This window comes from Pseudorca crassidens, chromosome 19, assembly GCF_039906515.1.
Source record: "Pseudorca crassidens isolate mPseCra1 chromosome 19, mPseCra1.hap1, whole genome shotgun sequence".
Taxonomy (NCBI): Eukaryota; Metazoa; Chordata; class Mammalia; order Artiodactyla; family Delphinidae; genus Pseudorca; species Pseudorca crassidens.
This window is the reverse complement of record NC_090314.1, coordinates 4413651-4434569: the sequence shown is the minus strand read 5'-3', so window position 1 is coordinate 4434569 and position 20919 is coordinate 4413651. Positions and strand designations below refer to the sequence as shown.

At 61.1% G+C, this 20919-nt stretch overlaps 1 protein-coding gene across 5 annotated transcripts; it reads right to left on the bottom strand.

Moving 5' to 3' along the window:
* Positions 1 to 2199: 2199 nt before the first annotated feature.
* RNF112 (ring finger protein 112) lies at positions 2200 to 20484 on the bottom strand. Of its 5 annotated transcripts, none has more exons than XM_067714172.1 (15): positions 19520 to 20484; positions 7460 to 7689; positions 7270 to 7310; positions 6483 to 6765; positions 6155 to 6361; positions 5924 to 6052; positions 5664 to 5768; positions 5190 to 5240; positions 4867 to 4923; positions 4714 to 4788; positions 4506 to 4623; positions 4048 to 4214; positions 3919 to 3972; positions 3724 to 3798; positions 2200 to 3595 (listed from the first exon to the last, which is right to left on the bottom strand). In XM_067714172.1, the coding sequence occupies exons 1-15, from the start codon at positions 19524 to 19526 to the stop codon at positions 3125 to 3127; spliced, it is 2070 nt and encodes a 689-aa protein (XP_067570273.1). In that variant the 5' UTR covers positions 19527 to 20484; the 3' UTR covers positions 2200 to 3124. The 5 variants fall into 5 exon arrangements, with proteins under 5 accessions (XP_067570273.1, XP_067570275.1, XP_067570274.1 ...); XM_067714174.1 differs by having other exon boundaries at positions 4048 to 4208; XM_067714173.1 differs by having other exon boundaries at positions 6155 to 6358.
* Between the last annotated feature and the right edge of the window lie 435 nt (positions 20485 to 20919).

The window sequence follows — 20919 nt, the reverse complement described above, 5'->3', positions numbered from 1 at the left end:
GCCACCACAATGAGAAGCCCGTGCACCGCAAGGAAGAGTAGCCGCTGCTCGATGCAACTAGAGAAAGCCTGCATGCAGCAACGAAGACCCAACACAGCCCAAAACAAACAAACAAATAAACAAGTAAATAAATAAATTTATAAAATAAAATAGCAACAAAAGGGAAAATTGTGAGGGTAAATAAAAATAAGATTGAATTTTCCCTTGTTATTAAAAGGAAAGAGGTCTTTTCTCCCCCCTCCTTTTTCTTAGGACTTTTCCTAGAGAAAACTATTTGTAAATTCTCCCTCTGTCAGGGGCTGTTGTAACAAAATCCACAGATGGGGCAGCTTGTAAACAACAACATTTATTTCTCATGGTTCAAGAGGTTGGACGTCCAAGATTATGGGGCCAGCAGATGCGCTGTAGTGGCTGGTGAGGGCCCACTTTCTGGTGCATAGCCGGCTGGGTCCTCACATGTGGAAGAGGGTAGTGGGCTCTGCGGGGGTCTCTAATCTCTAACAAGGGCACTAATCCCATACACAAGGGCTGCACCCTCAAGACCTAATTACCTCCCAAAGGTCCCACCCCCTAGTCCCATCACATTGGGCACTAGGATTTCGACATATGAACTGGGGCATGGGGTGCAGGGGGAAGGGGGCAGGGGTGATACGCTTCAGCCCACGGCGGGGCTAAGGATGCAGCTTCCCGTGCATCGTGTCACTGCCATTTTCAGTGTCACGGAGGCCTCAGAAGTAGGAACCGCAGGCTAAGTCACCAGATCTCTAACCCGGACCTTGGAGTTGGTGACCTTCGCCAGAGAGGAGAGCCACCAGCCGGGCTGCAAGGCCTCGGCACAGTCACCTGGGCTCTTGTGAACTACAGAACCAGTGTTGGAAGCATCAGGTTTGGGACCCAGAGGCCTGTTCTCGGGATCTGGGAGGCTGTGGGGTGAAGGCTCACCTGAGCAAGGAATTTGGCATCAGAGACCGTATGTTCGAGTCCTGGCTCACCCCTGACTAGTTTTTTCCAACAGAGACACATCATTTCTCTGAGCTTCTGTTAAAAACAGATACTCGATGTACTGCACGGGGTGGTTTCCAGGCTTTAGGGAGATGCTGTTTGGGAAGATGCTTTGAGAGCTATAAGGCACAAGACAAGTACTACTTAGTATGACTCATCTGGCCTCTGCGGCGCACTCGCCCGCCGGGCCAGTCTCCCCTTCTGTCCAAAGAGCGGGGGAAGCAGCGCACTGCGGTCCCTTCCAGTGCTGGCAGTGGGGCGGGGTGCGGGCTCTAGCTAGACAGCACCCTCCCTCCTTGACTCCGCTGAGCCTCCGCCACATTCCTGAGCCTGCCAGCCCCAAAGTCTGGGAGCTTCTATAGCTCATGTGTCTGCCAGATGGCAAGGGAACAACGCAGAGAGATGCTTCCAGAAAACTTTTCTTGACAAACGCACAAAGTCTGGGCCCTGTCCCCACCTCTAGCCCCAACCCCAGAAGTTCAACAGTCGCCCTCAGTCCTCCGTCTCTGCCCCACCCGTCCCCAGCCTGGCTCCGGGGTTTCTCTGCATCGTTATTTTGTCCCCAGCTTGCGGGCTGCAGCCTCTACTGTTGACCCGTGTGTCCCAGACCACGTCCTTCTGCCTCTGTCTCCCAACACTGCTTCCCAGAGCTGGACCTGGAGGGGAGCGTCTCGATTTCAGCACAACTGACCCTGCGGGGGACACCACCTGGGGGATCAGGAGTTCGAGGCTCCCCTTCTGCCATCGGCCAGCTGGGGAACATCAGCTGAGACTTCCCCTCCCTGGGTTTGCATCTGTAACGCTGAGACGGCGACCTGGGGTGCTTGCCCGCTGCTAGCCCGTGGGAGTGATCCGGGCTCCTCCTGCTTTCAGCTCCCCAGCCACTCCCCATCAACCTCCACCCTCTCCTTCTGCTGGGACAGATGCCAGGTGGCAACCTCTCACAGCGTCAGCTGAGGCAGGAGAGACCAGGGGAGCAGGACCCCAACTCCTAGTGGACAAGCCTGAGCAGATGGCCATGCCCTCAGCCTCTGGCCTGAGCCCTCCTGCCCTCGGATCCCACATCTCTGGAATTTCGGTCTCTCCTCCCATCCACAGGCCCCCATCATGGAGCACCTTGGCTCCCCGCCCCTGTCCCCAAAGCCCCACGTAGGCTGATTCAGGAGATGTTTCAATAATTTACTGGGAAGCTGACACTCAAGCACACACATTTTATTTTGCGTATGACGCGCCCATTAATCCTTTGCAGTTGAATAGCCTAGAAGCCCTCCTTGTGGGGCTTTGCTGTCCTCCTGGGGGCTGCATCCAGGTCTCCTGCTAACATGGACGGAGGTGTCTCCCCTAGGCTGAGGGGGGCGGGCATGTTCCATGGATGTGTCCCCCCAGGACTTTCATAGAATCTGCTATGAGGGCTGTCGATGGAGCTCAGAATGCAACTACAGGTGTTTTCTTTGGCTTTTGACCCGTTGCTGGGATGGCATTCCACAAAGAACATGGGCACTGACCAGGCTGGACAAAGGGCACGACCACGAGGGACACGTAAGGGAACCCCATTCCCGGTGCACATGTGGGCTCCCCGGGGCTGCGGGAGAAGGGGGTGGCCCCCGTCCTGCTGGGGTAGCTTTGGAAAGAGTCTCCACTCAGGGGGGCAGGCCACCGTGCACCACCCGGACTCTTTGGCTTTGCCCGGGGGCCCCTCCTGCTCCTTCCCCAGCCTCTTATCAGGGCTCCCAATCTTGAACACCTAGGTCACCCATCCTGGGGCTGCTCCCGCCTCTGAAGGGGAGACTTCCAGAATGGCGCCCGCTTAGCCCCCCTACCATCTCGGGAAATAAGCGAGGGCGGGGAGGGTGGGCCACGATCTTGGCGGGAGACCCTGGGGTCCAGTCTATCTGGGAAGAGAGACAGGTTAGCAGTCGTCTGCAATGGAAACAGCCCCAGACTCTGTCCAGGCTCACACTCTGCCGCCGGCCCTGAGGTCTCCTCGATTCTCGGTCACCAGTCACCACCCAGATGGGGCGTTCAACCAGGGTGGTGTGGCACACAGGGGCCCTTGGAACAGCGGCCCCCATCCCTCCCCTCCCCCCGGCAGCTCTCCTTCCCTGGAGCATCTGGCGGGCGGTCACTCCTCCTGCAGCAGGGGCGCCCGGTCCCCCTCCTGCACTCTCTCGTCCTCCTCCCTCTCCATGCAGCCCACCGTGGCCGCCAACCCGGCACCCACGCCTCCCCCGACCACGGCTGCCCCCGTGGCCCCCACTGCAGCTCCCGCGGCCACCATCCCAGCTTCTGCGGCCAGCGCCGCGGCGGCCATGCCGGCACCCACCACGCCCCCCGCCAGGCCCATGAGCCCCGCGCCCACGGCGCCGCCCACAGCGGCCAGGTGGCCGCAGAAACGCACGGTGTAGGAGTCCATGAAGGCCTTGGCCTCGGCCTGCAGCTCGGCCTCCAGGGCCTCTAAGGTCTGCTCCCTCCCCGTGCATAGCAAGGCCGCCCCGTGCCGAGCCAGGAGCGCGTCCTTCTGGGTCGACAGGAGGTTCCGCATGGTGTCTGGCAGCACCCGGAGCGCAGAGAATATGCGCTTGGTGGCCACGTCCTGTGATGGACGAGAAAGAAGGGGCCCTGACCTGGAGCCCCGGTGCCTCCCAGCGGACGCCGGCCCCCCCGCCCAAAGACTGGTCCCTCTCCCGCAGGACGCCTGGCCTCCCGGGGCCCGAGGCTCACCTGCTGCCGCAAGTACTCCTCAAACTCCTTCTTGGCAGCCTCCACCGTCCGAAGGTCGTGCAGCTGGGCAGCCATCTGTCCACGGCAAAACCCGGCTGCCTCCCTCCTTTCCCCCGCTGGGCGCTGCCGGGCCCCCCGCTCCATCTCGGGGAGCCCGGCTCGCCTCCCACCCGCGTCCTCCCTGTAGCCCCATACCTCATCCGGAGAGGCGCACCCAGGCCCCGTCCTGCCCATCCAGCCCGAGAGGTTCTGCGGAGACAGCGTCGGGGGGTCAGGGGGGGCGGGGGCCAGCGGGTCTCCTGGGGCTCTGGGGAGCTTTCACACCTTGATTTCCTGAGCCAGCTGCTGCCCCGTGAGCAGGCGTCTGTCCCCCCGGGCCGCGGGGCGCCCCTCGCTCCAGTAGCCCTGGCAGCGGCTCTTGGCATGCAGGGGGGCCGCGCTCAGCACATCGGCCACGTAGGCGCGGAGGTGGCCAGCATCATCATCTGTGTCTGAGGAAGAGAGTCCTCATGCAGAGGTGCCTGGTAAGCAGGACCGGCTTCAGGAAGAGAAAGGGGTGTCGGGAGAGGAGGAGGAGGAGGAGGGGAAGGAGGAGGGGGAGGAGAGGAATAGGGGGAGGAGGAAGGGGAGGGGGAGGGGGAGGGGGAGGAGAGGAATAGGGGGAGGAGGAGGGGAGGGGAGGGGGAGGGGAGGAGGAGGGGGAGGAGGGGAGGAGGAGAGGAGGAGGGGAGGGGGAGGAGAAGGAGGGCAGGCCGGGGAGGCTTTGCTCCTGGGACACTCACCTCCCGGGCTTCCGTGGCCTTTGCTCGCCCACCGCCTCCTGGGAGCCGGCAGGAGGCAGCAGCGGGCTCGCCTTCCTTGAAGCAGCCCCTGAACCTTGGGGTATTTGCCGGATGACTTCTAGAGAGGAGTGGGGATGCGCTCTGAGCGCGCTCCCCGGCTAACTGACCTTCTGCCCCGTCTACACCTCCGCCCCATCCCCTCCCTCACCTTGATGATGTCGCCTACATGCCCCTGCCCCGCCTTGCTGGGGTGGGATGAGTCACGAACTAAGAGGTCCAGGTGCTGGAAGAGAAGGGGTGCTGATAGCAGCAGCCGGGGTGTCGGAGTCTGGGGTGACAAGTCCAGAAACGGGTATCTCACCTGGATTGGCACCATCCCATAATGCCTGCCCATCACCTCGGCCACGTGGACAAACATCTGGGGATGGGGCACAGGGGTCATGGCTGGGCCACTCCAAGGGCTGTGCCTCCCCTCCCCCTGGGCCACTGGAGGACATCCTCCCGGCTCCTGGCCCCAGGACCCTCCTACCTCTCCCCAACCAGGCACCTCCTGGTTTACCCTCTGCCCCCAACCCCGCAATCCTGCTCCAGGTCACAAAATCCTGGGCCAGAGCTGAAAGGCACCCCTGGCCTCACGGGCAGGGCAGGGACAGGGTTCAGCCCCAAGAGCAGCTGTGTCCTCACCTCCAGATACTCCAGGTCTGTATCCTTCAGCTCCTGGAAGGCCGTGAGGATCTGGAACCAAGGAGAACAAGGTGGAAGGGGGTCTGTGAAGGCAAAGAGACACTGGGAAGACCCCGGTGAGGCAGGACCCCCAGGCAGACCGTGGGGCTCAGGAGGTGCGAGGGACCAGCCCCGGGGACCCCCGCAGCCTGCAGGGCAGGGCTGGCCCGGCCCGAGGGGTGGAGGGCAGGCAGGGGGACGGTCCACAGACCTTCAGCTGCCCCAGGGGCCTCCGACCCGCCTTTAGGACCTTCACACTGACTCGAGGCGCCCCCTCGCAGGGGCGCCCCAAGAACCTGCGGGGATCCCAGACACAGGGGCCTCCGGGGTAAAGGTCCCGGTCCCCGGGGCTTGGAGGGCCAGACCCGGCTGGGATGGCCCTAGTGTGGGTGGCGAGAGCGGAGCAGGGCAGGCAGAGGGGCTGGGGGGCCTCACCTGGTAGGAGCTCAGCATGGAGGTGAGGGCGCAGAGCCGGGTCCTCGTTTCCCTGCTCAGTTCAGGGCTCATGGCGTCCCCCGTGTCCACCAGGAACACGGCCACCTGTGTGGAGGCAGGGGTGCACACTGAGGGGTCAGCCTGCCGCGCCCCCCAGGTGCCTCTGCCCGCCCCATCTTCTCGTCCCAGCCCCCAGAGATTTCCTGCCCGATTCCCCTCTCCATGAGCCGGTCTGGACTCCTCTGCCCCTCCCCGCTCACCTTCCTCCCCTCCTTCCCCAGCAGGAAGGGATGACTCCACATCCAGAGGCCCCTGGTGAGGCTGTTGGCTCCCCACCGGAAGCCCTGCCCAGAGCACCCTTCCCTCGGCCAGCCGCCCTCGCCGGGCTCCTGTGGGGCAGAGAAGCAGAGCATCCGTTGGCCCATCTGGCCCCCCAAGCCAGGCTGGGTCCCTGCCCCTGCCCCCAGCCCCCGGCCCAGCCCCGCCCTCACCAGGCCGGGCAGGCCCTGAAGCAGGTGGTTTAGGAGGAAGGTCTTCCCTGAGTGCCGCTCTCCCAGGACGGCAAGGAGGCAGACGGGGGTGTCCCTGGCCAGCGGGTGCTTCAGGCAGCGGTTGACGGCCCCCATCCTCAGGATGAGGCCACCGGAGGCGTTGACACGCACCAGCAGCAGCGGCTGGGCCCTCACCGCGCAGGTCTCCTGGGCCCGGAGACAGGGCTCCCTGAGCTCCCAGGCTGGGGAGCGTCCCCCCGAACTCCACCTCCCTCCGTGACATCCCAGTGTGAGGTCAAAGCCCCCGGCCGGGAGGAGGCCTGCGCACCTGCAGCGCGGTGGGCAGCGGCCTCCGTGGCAGGAGCCTCATCCTCTCCCCCAGGCCCCGGAGGCCCTTCTGCTTGCAGGTCTTGCGGCACTCGGGGCAGCAGGGCGGCCCGCAGCCGGGGACACGGTGGGTGCTGAAGCACCGCGGGCAGAAGTCGTGGCCACAGTCCAGAGAGATGGGCTCGCGCGGCCTCTCCAGGCAGATGGAGCAGGCGGGCGGCTCCCGGGGCGCCACAGGTCGGGACCCCAGCCCCAGGTCCAACTTGGGGAATGGTGCGTGGGACCTGGGGGTGGTGTGCAGGGCGCGGGGACCCCAGGGCAGCAGTCAGAGGGAGCCTGAGATGGGGAAGCCTGGAGGGAGCCGTCTTGGGCAAGTTCCCGCCCAGGTCTGCCCCATTTCTAACGGTCCAGGAGGGAAGGATGGGGTGAAGAGACAAGATGGTGCACCCTGCCCGGAGCCTGGCACAGACGCCCATGGAAATCCTCCCCCATGGCCTCCTGCTGCGAGGGGAGGGGGGGGGGTCCCTCCAGGGGTCAATGACCTCTACATACCCCAAGAGGATCCTTTCTACTACCTCCCTCGGGCAGCGGGGACCATAAGGAGAGGCCTCCCGGGGGGCAGCAGGCGGCTCTTGGAAGATTCCAGCTCTGAGCTGGCATCTGCCTCGCTGCAGCACCCACCTGGTTTTCCCATCCCTCCCTCCACAGCCTGGCGGACCCAGCCTCGTGCTCGCTCCCCTGGGACAGGCATCCAGGCCCCAGTCCTGCCGCCAGGCCCTGCCACTTACCAACTGTTGCTGCTGTTGCCCATGAAGCTCTGTTTTCTCTCCTTGGAGAGAAAATTGGGGAGAAAAACAATCCCAAAAATGTTATTTAGAAGGGAATCCAGACTTCTATCTTCATCCTGGATTCCAGGTGCCCCCATCCTCCCTCTGCAGACCCAGTCCCCACCCCCAGGTCTCAGGACCAAAGACTCGCCTGTTTGCCAAGCCGGTGACAAAAGGAAATGACTGACAAGGCAGACCTCGGCATGGGAGGCTGGCGTGGGGAGAGGGTCCAGGAGAGGGTCCGGGAGAGGGTCCGGGAGCAGGCAGGACACCCAGGAGACCTTTGGCGGCGCTGAGGCTGGCTTCCCTCCCGGAAGGGCTGGCGGAGCTGTGGCCAGTGGAGGCTGGGGGGGTCTCCCCAGAGGACACAAGTCGGCAGGGCTGGAAAATGGATGTGACAGTCGGGAAAGAGGAGGCTGCCTCTGGACTCACCCCAGGGGGAGGAGACAGGACTGCAGGAACCAGGGCTCCGGAGGGAGGGACAGAGCCGGGCCCAGAATCCCTGGCAGAGGCTGGGATGCAGGCAAGCCGGGGTGGTGAGTCGCCATGGAGACGGGAGGGAAAGATAAGGACAGGGAGGGGGAGGGTGGATGGAGAGGAAGCCATATGGGTGCGCGGTAGACACGGGACTAGGCTGGCACTGCCCCTGCTGGCCCAGCGGGGTTCTTCCGGGGCCACCGGGCAGGGGGTGTAGAAGGCAGAGCTGGGGGAACGGGGAGAAAGCATGACCTATGCTGACCTAGAGCCACGATGGCCTCCTTCCTCCCATGGATGGTCTCTGTACTGGGCGCCTGCCAGGTGCGGGGCCCGTGATGCCACCCCACGGCCTGTGCGTGATGCCACCCCGCTGCCTGCGCGCCCCTCCCTCCAGGCTGTCCCAGCTGCGGCTCTCCTCAGCGCCCTGGGCTGTTCTGACGTCGGCTGCGTGTCCCCTGGTGTCTTCCGCCTCCAGTGACTTTCACCCTCATTCAAGCTTGTGACAGTTACCCCTGGCCCTTCTAACTGCCTCTCCCCTGGGCTCCTCCCATCCACCCCCCAGTTCGCAGCCAGCCCAGAGCCCTGAGCACAGCCGACCCCTCGCTGCGCAAACACCTGCCACGGCTCCCTAGTCCCATCGGATCGAAAGCCGAAGTTCCTGGTCTGCCTGAGCCTTCCTCGGCAGCCCTCCCTCCCCCGCCTCCACACCTTTGCCCAGTGTTCCCTGTGCCTGCGGTGGGGCCCCCATCCCTCCTGAGACCCTCGCAGGCCCAGCTCAGGGGCCGCCCCTCCCGCCTGGACGTGATCTTGCCCTCAGGTGGCCTGTGGCTTGTGGACCTGACCCGTGATGGGCTCTGGAGCCGGGCTGATCCGGCTCAACTCCCAGCTGACCCCTGCGAGCCGGGCCCCAGGTGCTGCCTTTCACTTCTCTGAGCTCTGGGGTGTCACGATTACATACGGAAAGCCACTTGCCCGGGGCTAAGAGTTATTCTTAAACCAGGATGCAGGGGGGTGGGATGGGACTCCTACCCTGCAGGCGGTCAGGTGAGACCACCGTCAGCAGGCAGGGATGCCCCTGCAGCCCGGGCTGGGTCTTGCTTCCGGGGACGGAGGGCCTCTTAATCAAAGCAGAGACTCGAGCCCTCAAGGGGTTGAGAGCAAAGCCTCACTGGGCGGGGGCGGGGGGCGGGGTTCAGGGCCGTGTCCACTGCTCTCCTTCGAGGCCAAGTAGGTTTTCTCGGTCACGCGGCCTCACATCCCTGGCAGACAGATGCGGGGAGAGAGCCTGGGCGCCTGACTCACGTGCACTCCAACCCCTGCCCTGTCCCAGCATGAGACCCGGGAAGGGACTGACCTCTGGGAGCCTCCGTTTTCTCATCGCCAGGCAGAGATGTGGTAAAGCAGACGGGCACCCAGCCTTCCCCCAGCAACACTCCCTGGGCACCCGGGCTTCAGGGCACGTGTCCCACTGTGGGACAGGCCCCTGGTGGCCTGGCTCCAGCCCCTGACCTCCTGACCTCTGTTCCAGCTTCTGGGCTGGGAGGAGGGGGCTGGGGTGGGGCCAAAAATCCAGTCTCCAGACGGGGACCCTGTTTGGGGTGACTCTGGTTCCCCGGATGCAGGCAGGAGCTGCTTCACCAACCCCGGTGCACACGCACGCACACATATACGTGCACGCACACACACATGTGCACACACACACACATGTGCCCTTCACATCAATTCACACACACGCACACGGTCGGCACACTCCTCCTCACCCGCACTGTGCACACGTGCCTTCACTGCCCTCCCTCGCCTGTGGACCCCAAACAATCATGCACACACGTGAACACGCCACACTTAGACTCACAACTGCACACGAACCTCCGCACACACGCATATGCTCACTCATGAATGCTCACGCAAACACATTCACGTGTGCACCAAGGCCTTCACGCCCGTGCACACTTACACTCGAGCTCACAGTCCCACAGGGACACACACACGCTCGTACCCACAGGCACACGAGCTCACCCTCAACCTCACAACCTATGAGGAGGTACTGTTTCACTCTCATTTCACAGATGACAAAACTGAGGCCAGAGAGGTTAAGTCTCTCTCCAAGGTCACACAGCTGTGAGTGACGGTGCTGGAATCCCGACCCAGGCCGTCAGTCAGCCCACCTAGCCACCCAGCCACCCCTGTATCCGTCCATCTTCTCATCCATCAGCCTCCAGCGTGTCTGCCCATCCAGTCATCCGTCCTTACACTTCTCCGTCCAGAGGACAGGTATTTACTGAGCACATCACACCCGGCAGGACGCAGGCCCTGAGTACAGGCTGGTGGACACTTGGGGTGCCTCCAGTCGAGCAGGGGAGGAATAAGGGTCCCTAGACGAGTCCTGAGGGACACGCTCTCTGCCGAGGGCTGTGGGGAGAAGCGGCTGTGAGCACGGAGCGAAGGCAGGGCACTGGGGTCTGGACACGTGGGGAGGTCGGGCCTGAAGGATGAACAGCAGTGGCAGGCAAAGGTGCGGCGGGTGGGAGGGCAACGGCACGGAGACGGAGACGGAGAGGGGAAGGAGGGGAGGCTTGGGGGCGGGGCACGCGGGCCCCGCCCTGTGGAGCCACAGGCCTCTGGGTGCTGTCAGGTGTGCTGAGCCCCGGACTTGGCTGCCTTCACGCCCAGGACTCTCCGCCCCTGCCCTCACCCAGGCCTCACCCAGGCGCGTCCGTGCCAGGCCGCCTCGTGTGAGCACCGGAGACCCGGTCGGGCCACTGTCGGGGGAGGAGGACAGGGTCCTGGAGCCGTGGGATGACAGAGCTGGAGGGAGGTGCCCTGTTCGGCTGCCACCTTCTAGCTTCGAATAAAGACCAAGGTGAAGCCAAGCATGGTGTGGAATTCCTGCTTTTGTGGAGAGAAAACAAGGTTTCTACTTCCTGGATGGTCCCTCCCAGGGCCACCAGTCCCCTCCCATCAAGGTGGCCCCCGCCCTGCCCTGAGACAGCCTCTGGTATTGAAAGGCCCCCTCCACGCCCCCCCACCATCACCGCTGGCCATCGTTACACGTGGTGTGTAGTTTCCACCTCTGTGTTCGGAGCTGGTGGGGGGCAGTCAGCAGAGGGGCGCCCAGGCCAGCCCTGAACCCTATGCTGGGCAGGACACAGTCCAGGCGCTGGCGAGGCCAGGCCCACTGTGGCTGCCCAGGACCCTGACCCTGACCCTGGCTCCGCTCCCTCTCCTGCCAGCTGCCAGGGACTTCCCATCGCAGCAGGAAAGTCCCGAGTCCCTAGCCTCCCGTTCGGAGCCCCCCGCACCAGCTCATCCCCGGCTTCCTGAAATAATTTTCAGGATAGAACCACCATCGGACACCTGCTTAGCAATTTAGGGTCACGATGTCTTGCCAAGAGCTGCGTTCACTGATTCCCACAGCACAGAGACAGCCCGGCGTCTCGAGCTGGGAAACAGGCTTGGGCGCGGGGCGACCGTCCAACTGGGTGAGGCCCCAAGTCTGGGCTTCACTCAGACTTGGGGCCGCTGAGGCTCAGTCTTGCAGGATGGGTGGGAGTTAACCCCCCTTCGTGAAAGGTGCTGGGTGAGGATGGGTGTTCCAGGCATGGGGAGCAGCCTGTGCAGAGGCCAGGCTGGGGTCAGTGCTGGGGAGTAGGGCAGGGTCCGGGGACCGAGGTGGCGGTCCGCAGAGCACAGACATCGGAGGGACATGGGGCAGATTTCAGACTTTCCTCGCATGACAATGGGACCCGTAAACGATTCTAAGCAGGAGGTGTGTTCTGGAACCATCGCTTTGCCCACACAGACACACTGCAGGAGACCTGGCTGCTCTGGGTGGCATCTAACTGGGCCTGAAACCCATCCCCGAGGGACAGCCGTCCAGAGCATCGCTAAGTTTCGCTGTAACAGACAGCAGTCAGAGTCACACAGAAGCTTCCACGGCCTGGGGCGGCCCAGTGACATGTGCTGAATGTCAGGAAAGGAGTAGAGAAGCCACAGTTCCAACACGGGGGACAGGAAGGTGGGCTGCAGGGGCAGCACACACAAGACGGGGGCACTCATTGATGTGGTGACAGCAAGCGACAGCAGTGAAGCTGGAAGCCCCCCCAGCGCCTTTCTGAGGTTCGCACCAGTGGGTGGGCGGTCCTTGGCGGCTGGCGGCCAACCAGCCCTCACACACCATCTCCCCCCAAACCCGAGCCCAGACCTGGCTCGCGGCCCCTCCCCCTGTGCCACCCCATTCAGACTCCCAGCCGCCCACCAGGTCTGGAACATCCAGGCAGTGGGCCAGGACGCTGAGGGACAAGGCCGCCTGGGCCCTGAGGAGCAGACTCCCCAGCAGACTCCGCCCAGCTGGACCCAGGCCCCCAGACCCCTCCAAGGTGAGAGGCAGCGCCTTGCAGCTGGACAGCCAGCCAGACTGAACGGGGCTGGGGGCCCCTGCGGTCCAGGCCTCTATATCCAGACCTCTACTGGCCAGGTGGCCTAGACGAAGGCCACCCCCCAGATGGGCCGGACCAGCTGGAGGGCCCTGGACAGCACCCAGGCCTTGGCTCAAACACCAACCCTGCCCAGCTCACCGGGCCCGGTCACTCCCCTCACTCAAGCTCAGTGTCCCAGCAGTAAAACTAAAGATAATCACTGCCGTGCGGGGTTATTGCGGAGAGCCCGGCATGCAGCTGCTGCTTAATACACGTCAGCTGCTGATGAGCCGTGGCGGCGAGCCTGGGCTCACCTCACTGTGCCCGCGTCTCCCCAGGCGCCTGCCCCCTGCCTGGGCTCTCAGGCCTCCCTCCTGGGGCCTGTGAAATTCCTACAGAGGCAGAACCTTCCGGGGTACTTAGGTCATGAGGACGAGGCCCCACAGATAAAGTCCTGTTTCAGCAGTTTACTGCTGCTAAGAATGGTCGCACATATTCACTGGGCTCCTAAAATACGCTGAGTCCTTTAAACAACAGGCTCTCCAGTTCTCCCCGATTTCCTCTAAAGGTGGAGACGTTGCTCCACTTTACAGATGAGGAAACTGAGGCTACCCAGGTGCTCATAGCCACGCCCGCCTTCCGCTGGCCTCCCTCCCTGACTCTTTCTCTCTCACACACACAACGTTCCCCCTTCCTCTCTCAACCCCTCCCTGGGCAGAAGCTGCAGCCAGGAGCTCAGCTAGCCACCACGTAGCCTGTCTGCTGACAAAAGGAGTGTGGAGTGAGATTAGGTTAACAGGAAATGACCAGCTGACCCTGAGGTCAGGAAGGAGGGTGTCCAAAGGCTGGAGTTTGCTTCTGCTTTCCGACACTGAGTCTGGCAGCAGAAAGAGCAGGAGTCCCCACCCAGATCGGAGCAGCCGGTCCAGACTGCTCGGTCCCAGTGGCCCTCCTGCTGCCAGAGGCGCGGAGGTGGGCAGCTGAGAGGCCTGAGCAGGCTTGGGAGCTGCCCACGGGGCTCGGGCCAGCCCTGCCCATCCACAGTGGCCACCAGGGACAGACCAGGGCCTGAGAGCCTCAGCCACCCCTCCCTCCGCCACCTCTCACACACCTACCCTCCACCCCCAGCCAGGCCGGTTTTGGGGTTTTTTTAATCTATCTATCTATTTATTTATTTTTGGCTGCGTTGGGTCTTCGTTGCTGCACGTGGGCTTTAGCTGGGGGGAACATAAAACGGTGTAGCCACTCTGAAGAACACTCCGGCAGAGTGGTCAGAACCACCTTACGACCCAGCCATTGCACTCCTGGGCCTTTTCCCCAGAGAAATGCTCCCACAGAATGTTCACACAAAAACGTGTACGTGAATGTTTACAACAGCTTTATAAACAAAGCTTATGGCAAAACACTGGAAACCACCCAGCTATCCTTCAACAGGTAAATGATTAAACAAAGCAGCAGGTCCAAATGGAGAGCACAGCTCGGCAATAAAGGGGAAGGAACTAGTGACACACACAGTGACCTGGACGCATCTCCAGAGAATTATGTTGGATGAAAAAAGCCAAGCCCGACAGGTTAGATGTTGTATGATTCCATTCATATGACACTCTTGAAGTGACAAATTACAGAAATGGAGACCAACTGGTGGTTGCTGGGAGGGCTAAGGAGCGGGTCGGGGTGCAGGGAAGTGAGTGTGCGCATCATGGGGCCGCAGGACGGACCCTGCTGTCCTGGAAACGTCCTGCATCTGACTGAATCCATGTCGTTATCCGGGTTGTGATACTGAAGGACAGTTTTACAAGATGTTCCCATTGGAGGAAACTGGGTACAAGATACCTGGGCTCTCTCTGTATCAGTTTGTACAACTGTGTGCAAATCTACCATTATCTCAGGATTAAAAGTCTAAGTTAAAAACAAAAGTAAATAACAATCTAAAGGAAGGGTGTCCCTTCCTGCTTAAAATTGGACACCGCCTTTCTGTGGCCGGTAGGGTAGTCTAATGCTCCCTCCCCACGTGGCCTGCTCACCACCTCGAGTCCCCCCCCCACAGCCCTCCCCTCCTCCAGCCCCTCGCTCACTCCTCCCAAGCTCAGAGCCACCTTGCCCGAATCTCAACCACCGCGAGCGGCCCAGAGAGGCCCCTCAGCTGACCACGCTCCCTCCGCCGTCCAGCCACTCCTTCTCATCCTCAGGACTCTGCTGAGACTCCCGGCCCCCTGCGTGGCCCTCCCGGGGCAGCGGTCCCCTTGCTTGCCCAGCACACAGCCCCTCAGGGGCCACACGCTGGGCCTGCACGGAAGGCTGCCGCTGCATGTGTTGGTGGGACCCCAGGACGATCCCGCGAAAGAGCCCCTGTCTGCTGAGGTGCCCTGACTCAGTGCGGTCAACAAGCCCAGAGGGCCACCAGCCCAGCCCCCGGGCAGAAGCACAAAGCTAGGGGGAGTGGGGCTTTGTCCATGAGCGTCCACAATGAGCCAGGCTGGAAATGACGCAAATGCCCACCACGGGACAGTGGTAAGCAAAGGCGGGGGGGTGGGGGGAGGCCTGCATGCAGTGAGGCCCCAGGGAGCATAGCTCAGAAGTGAGGGTCCCCATGGTCTCCAAGGAGCACATGGAGCTTCACCTCTGCGGTCACATCCACTGACTCTGACCAAGTGAGAAAGGAAAACTGACATCCAAAAATGTGTATCTGGGGGCTTTCCTGGTGGCGCAGTGCTTGGGAGTCCGCCTGCCGATGCAGGGGACGCGGGTTCGTGCCCCGGTCCAGGAGGGTCCCGCGTGCCGTGGAGCGGCTGGGCCCGTGGGCCATGGCCGCTGGGCCTGTGCGTCTGGAGCCTGTGCTCCGCGGCGGGGAGGCCACGGCAGTGAGAGGCCCGTGTACCGCAAAAAAAAAAAAAAGTGTGTTTGGGACTTCCCTGGTGGCGTAGTGGTTAAGACTCCGCACTCCCAACACAAGGGGCCCGGGTTCAATCCCTCGTCCGAGAACTAGATCCCACACGCATGCCACAACTAAGGAGCCCGCCTGCCGCAACTAAGATTCGACACAACCAAATAAATAAAATAAATAAATAAAATAAAATGGTATCCCTACTACAAGACAAAAATTTTTAAAAAAACACAAAAACGTGTATTCATCAATTCGCTTAAAATAACAATAATAAATCATCATGTGCTTACATAAATAACATATTTCCATAAAAATAACCATATTTCCCGACACAGAAAAACAGTGAGAAGGACGGTGCCAGCTCGCCTGACCGTGAGTCTCTGTGCCCTGGCTGCATGGGAGCAGCCGGGTTCTCGCGTCTTGTTCTTCGTTCAGTCTCGAGAAGCCTCATGTCGCAGGCTCTGCAAACTCTACCCCACTCCCCGGAAAACCAGGGCAGAGAGTGCAGACAACACACTAGCATTTTTACTGCAAAACTCCTTCCGATCTCTCAGACACCCTGAAGGGGCCTGGGAGACCCTCAGGGACCCCAGATGACACTCTTGAGAACCACGACATAGAACTAGAAAACAACAACATGCTATTGTGTTGAGCAAAAAACCAGACGCCCGAAGAATATGTGCTGAATGATGCCATTCATAGGAGGTTTGGGAACAAGCAAAACCACTGCAAGATGAGAGCAGTCAGAAGAGTGTCTCCCTCGGGCTGGGGAGGGGGACGCACACACGGGACCTTCTGGGGGCTGGAAACCTTCTGCCTCCCGACCTAGGGGCGGTGACACAGCAGTTCACCCAGGTAAGGCTTGGTGGAGCTGCACCCCTGCCCACGTGGTCACTAACCTCAATGAAAAGGAAAACTGTGACAGCAGGCTGATACACCTTGGACTCGGCTTCAGCTTCGTCAGAAATGCCAGGACGTGCCCACCCTTCAGTTTGTAAGGATTAGAGGCCATGCGGGGGTCCCAGCCCCCAAGGGCATGCCCGCTCCCCATTAGAGCCAAGATCACCCTGGTGCAGCCAGGGCAGACCTGGGAGGTCACGGGACACCCACTGGCAAGGCCACCGCTGGACCAGGGAGACCGGGGGCCCTTCCCCACCCCTCCTGGCCCCGCTCTGCTGGGTGCTGGGCAGGGCACCTGCCCTGCGCTCTCACCGGGTCTGCATCAGGCAGGGGCATGACAACCAGCTGGGGATTTTCTTACCCCAGTGAGTCTGTCTCTTGACTCAAGACCAGCTCTCTTTGTAGGAAAAGAGAAGAATGGGCTCTTATTTCTGCCTCAGGCAAGAAGCAGACTTGGTGTAACCACAGAAAGACAATTAGGAACTGGGCCTTGGAATTCTCCACGGCCCTCCCTTCCCAATGTTTACTATTACACAAGCCAAAGTCTGTCCTGCATCAACACTCCTCTGACCCTCTCCTGCGTCCCCACTTGTCCTCTCTGCCCGGCCAGCCAGCTGGCGCCCGTCCCTCAAATGCAGCTGCACACTCCCACCCCAGGGCCTTTGCACGTGCTGCCTCTTTAACTCAGACTGCTCTTCACTCGAATATCCTCACAGTTCCCTCCCTCTGCCCCCCGCCCCCACCCCGCGGGTCTTCATTCCAGGGGTCGGCGCTCCAGTTGGCCCCTCTCCCCAGCATCTGTCAGTGAGTCTCTATCAGGGCCCACCCATCTCGTGTCTATAGACAGCCTTGGGGGCAGAGGTGAAGACTCCCGTCTGAGCCCACATGGTTCCCAAAGCCTGAAATGTTTCGTGTCTGGTCGTTTACAGCACAAAGCTGCTGACCCAGCCTTAGTTCCTCCTGGCCTCTCACTGAGCCTTCCCGGTCCCAACTTCCCTAACTTCAATCACCTTCAATCACCAGCTCAAGTGTGTCTTGTTTTCCCTCATTACGTTCGTCCCCACCCAGCAGGCTGCCAGCCAACCCCTGCGTCCTGCTTGTCATCTTGTGCGTCCCCTCCCCGACGTGGGCAGGTGGTCCACCGGGTCTACTCCTGCGTGCATCCCGGTCACCCCGGGGCAGAAGCGCGCCAGGCCCTGGAGACGGATGCTGAGAGTGCGGGTGTCCATTTCCCTCCCCCTAAACTTCCCACATCGTGAGCGCCGGGAAGGGGCACACTGTTCCACGTGGTGACTGGCGTGGAGCAGGCGCCCCATAAACACTGAGGGATGCAGGGGTGCACATGCGTGAGGACGTGCGTGTGCGTGTGTGTGTGTCTGTGCTTGGTCAGAACCGACAGTGGTGACGAGGACCCTTGCTAGACAGAATTCTGTGCCCGTCGGTCCTTCCCATCGGGAGGAATGACACATGGGACGAGAGTCCGGGATTCCAACCCCACGCTCCTCCACTCTGTGGTTTTTACTAAATCATCTCCAGGAAGGAGTGTGAAGTGCAGGGTGCTTCCAGAAAGCAACACTACCCTTGTTCCAGCCTGCCGGCCTCCCCGTGCTGTGTGCAGACCCCCTGCACCTGCCCTGCCTCTCCCCTCGCCATCGCCCCCCAGCGGCACCCTCTCCGGGGTGCTGGGCCCCAGAACCCAGGCTTCTTCTCTCCAGCGGGGGCCGGCGCCTGGGCAGACAGCTGCTCCCGCCCCAGCAACGGCACCTCAAGGTGGGGGCGGGGGACGAATCAGTGGAGCGTGGAGGAACTCTAGGGCAGGAAAACTATTCTAGACGATGCTTCGATGGTGGATACGTGTCATTATACGTTCATCTAAGCCCACAGAGTGTACAGCACCAGGAGTGAACCCTCACGTCAACTATGGACTCTGGGTGAGGATGACGAGGCGTGGGTGCAGGTCCCGTCTGGTGGGATCGTTGCTGGGGGGCCGTGTGCGCGTCGGGGCGGGGGGTCCACGGGAAACCCCTGTGCCTTCCTCTTGGTTTTGCTGTGACCCTAAAAGTACTCTAAAAAACAAAGTCTGGTATTTTTAAAGGAGCAACTGTTGAACTGTGTGGTTACAGCGCATGGACTTTACGACCTGTAAGTTATACTCCTGCAACCGAGCAGCAAGGACCCTACGGGGCCTTCCCAGGAAAGGCCGTCCGAGACCATGACCTCTGCCTGCCTCTTGTTGGCAGAAAAACTTCAGCCTCCTGGGCTTTCCCTGAATTCCAAAGAATAAATTTAATCAGAGAAATGAGAAAATGCAGAAACAAAGGAAAAAAGTCAAGTAAGACGAAATAATAATAGTTTAGCCATAAAACAAGTCAAGGACCTTTAGTTCCTCCTCAAGGGCTGTAGATAACATCCTGAGCCGTATCCTTGAGCTGTTTTGCAGATACTGAAACCCCCCCACCAGGTGGAAGAAGTTAACTGCATGCTGACCACCAGCACGTAGACCCCAGACAGGTTGGAACCAGAAGGTTGACTGAGATTCCGGAAACATCACCCTTTTATCTCACCACCAACCAATCAGAATAATGTCCAAGAGCTGGTCACACACCCCTCGACCCCCTCCTTCACTCTGTCTTTATAACCCCCCCCGAAAGCCCTGAGGGAGTTCGGGTTCTCCTTGTGGCCCTGAAGTTAACGCTGCACTTTCCTTCACCGCAACCTGGTGTCAGCAGGTCGGCTTTAACACTCGTGGGCGAGCACACCTGAGTTTGGTTCAGTACCACCCCCATAAATCATTTTTAGAATTAAAAACGGAGATGGAAAATGCCAGAGAAAAGATAAGAACAAGTAAGGATCCATTCGGGAGGCCCGGTATCAACTAATAAAGTAATTGGGAAGAGAACAGAGAAAACGGAGGGGAAGGAAACAGGAATGAAAAGGTGACAGAGAAAAACTTACCCAGGAGGAGGACGCAAGCCTCCCCGTGTGGAAGGGCCACCAAGTGGCCACACGGCGAAACAGGAGGAGCCACCGGACCCCTCTGACACCAGGGTGGACGCTGCTGCTCTCCAAAAAGGGCCTTCAAGCATCCTTTTACCCCGAAGATGTGCACCCATTCATTGATTACATTAAAACCAGATCCCCAAACCTCCATCTGTGTTTCCTTCCCAGCACACAGCATCCACACAATTCACACATCGAAATGAAGCCACGCTCCTAAGTTACATGAGCCCCAGACACCCCAACCCCAAAGGCCTCCGGGTCCACCTCGAAGGTCTGAGCCCAGCACCAATCCACCCCCCCCCGTCCCCCATGCGTCTTCTCTCGGCCACATTCTGAGCTCCGCCACTGAACTTGCCCCAAACCAGAACAAGGTGGGGGAGGGATGACACCAAATCCCTCCTAATTTCCTCCCTTTCAAGAAGGAAAACACGGGAGGGAAGGAGCCCACACCCCGGACGGCCCCCATCAGTCGGGCCCCATGCTGGTGACACCTCTCCCGCGTGGCCCCCTCCCCGCCCCCCTGCCCACCACACACCTGTCATCACGGCACCTTCTCAAGTTCTCCCCTCTGGCTCCAGGACGGCTGAGGTTGTGTGTCTGTTCACCGCTGCCTGCGGTTATGGGCTGGCCTGTGTCCCCCGAAAGCCACCTGCTGAAGCCGACCCCAGGGCAGGCCTGACGCAGTCTGACTTCACACCCCAAGGGACACCACACCCTCGTCCTGCGGTAAACCACCAGGGCCCTGCCCCTTCCCGCGGCCTCTGGGGAGGGGCCCGGGCCGGCAGCTCAGCCAGACCCCTCCTTCCTTCCGACAGGCAGCCCAGTCTCCCTCGGAGCTGCTCATTCCGCCTGGGTTGGAGGACGTACCCTCTGCTGCAGGAGACGTGGGGGTCTCGTCCTTAGCTGTGGTCTGAGACACTCCACAGGCTGCTGGGCTTTCAGGACAAAACCAAAGACCTTTGTCAATCAGAGTCCTGGCTGGAAACTAAGGCAGACTCAGCTGTTTTATAGAGCATTCCATGAAGGGATGGTCACCTGGATGTGGGCCTTAAGGAAACCAGCATGGGGGGCGTCAAGGCACCCGGGGCCCTCCTGGGCTGCAGGGATAAGGGGAGGAGATGGGTTGTCAGGGCCAGTGAAGGGGTTATGGGGGGAGCCGTCCCTGGGGGTGCGGAGGGAGCACAGCCATGAGCAGACTGCGGTCCTGGGCGGGACAGGGCCTGGGGGGAACACCCGAACCTCTCTCCCCACTTGTCCTGCCAGTGCCTCCCACTGGCCGAATCCTGCTGGAAGCTGGGGCCACAGGAACAGTGATGCCCTGGGGACAGAGCAGGACAGAGAAAGGTGGAGTGGAGAGGCGAACGCCAAGGAGGTGGGCAAGAGACCCATGCAAGGCCCATGGGATGGGAGCCCTCACCTCCTTGAACCAGCTCTGCAGCAGACAGGCCTGCCCAGCGGGCAGCAGCGTCCTGACAGACCGTCCCCTCCATGCCCACCACTCTGCAGCCTCGGAGCCCCTCACTGCCACCCACCCCCACTCAGGCAGCCACCTGCCCTGACAACGCCGGTCAGAGAAGCCCCTCACCTACCGCAGGGGCGTCTTCCTCAGACCCCTAACAATGGGCAGAGCGAACCAGGCGCCAGGAGGGCCGAGACCCAAGCTCAGGGCTTGCGGCCCAAGCGGAGCCAACGTGACTCAGCACCTCGCCTGCAAGGTCACCACCGCCAACCAGCCTGGGACCCGGGACCAGACTCCTCCAGGTGACCAGCACCCCAAGAACGGAATGCCCCTGCCCCTGCTCGAGTTAGCCCCTCCCTAAGTGGAGCCCAGGGCCGTGCATTACGTTAGCTAAACCAACCAACTGCACCCTCATTCCAGGCAGGGGGACCCCCAGACACGGGAAGAAATTTCCATGCTGGGCAGCCAATAAACGT

Bases quoted from the DNA above. Each gene is read 5' to 3' on its own strand.
- RNF112 (XM_067714171.1), bottom strand. The intron at 6,766-7,269 runs GTAAGTGGCAGG...CACCACCCCCAG, and splicing joins GGCAACAGCAGCAACAGTTG to GTCCCACGCACCATTCCCCA. The intron at 5,769-5,923 runs GTGAGCGGGGAG...GCCTCCACACAG, and splicing joins TGGGGAAGGAGGGGAGGAAG to GTGGCCGTGTTCCTGGTGGA.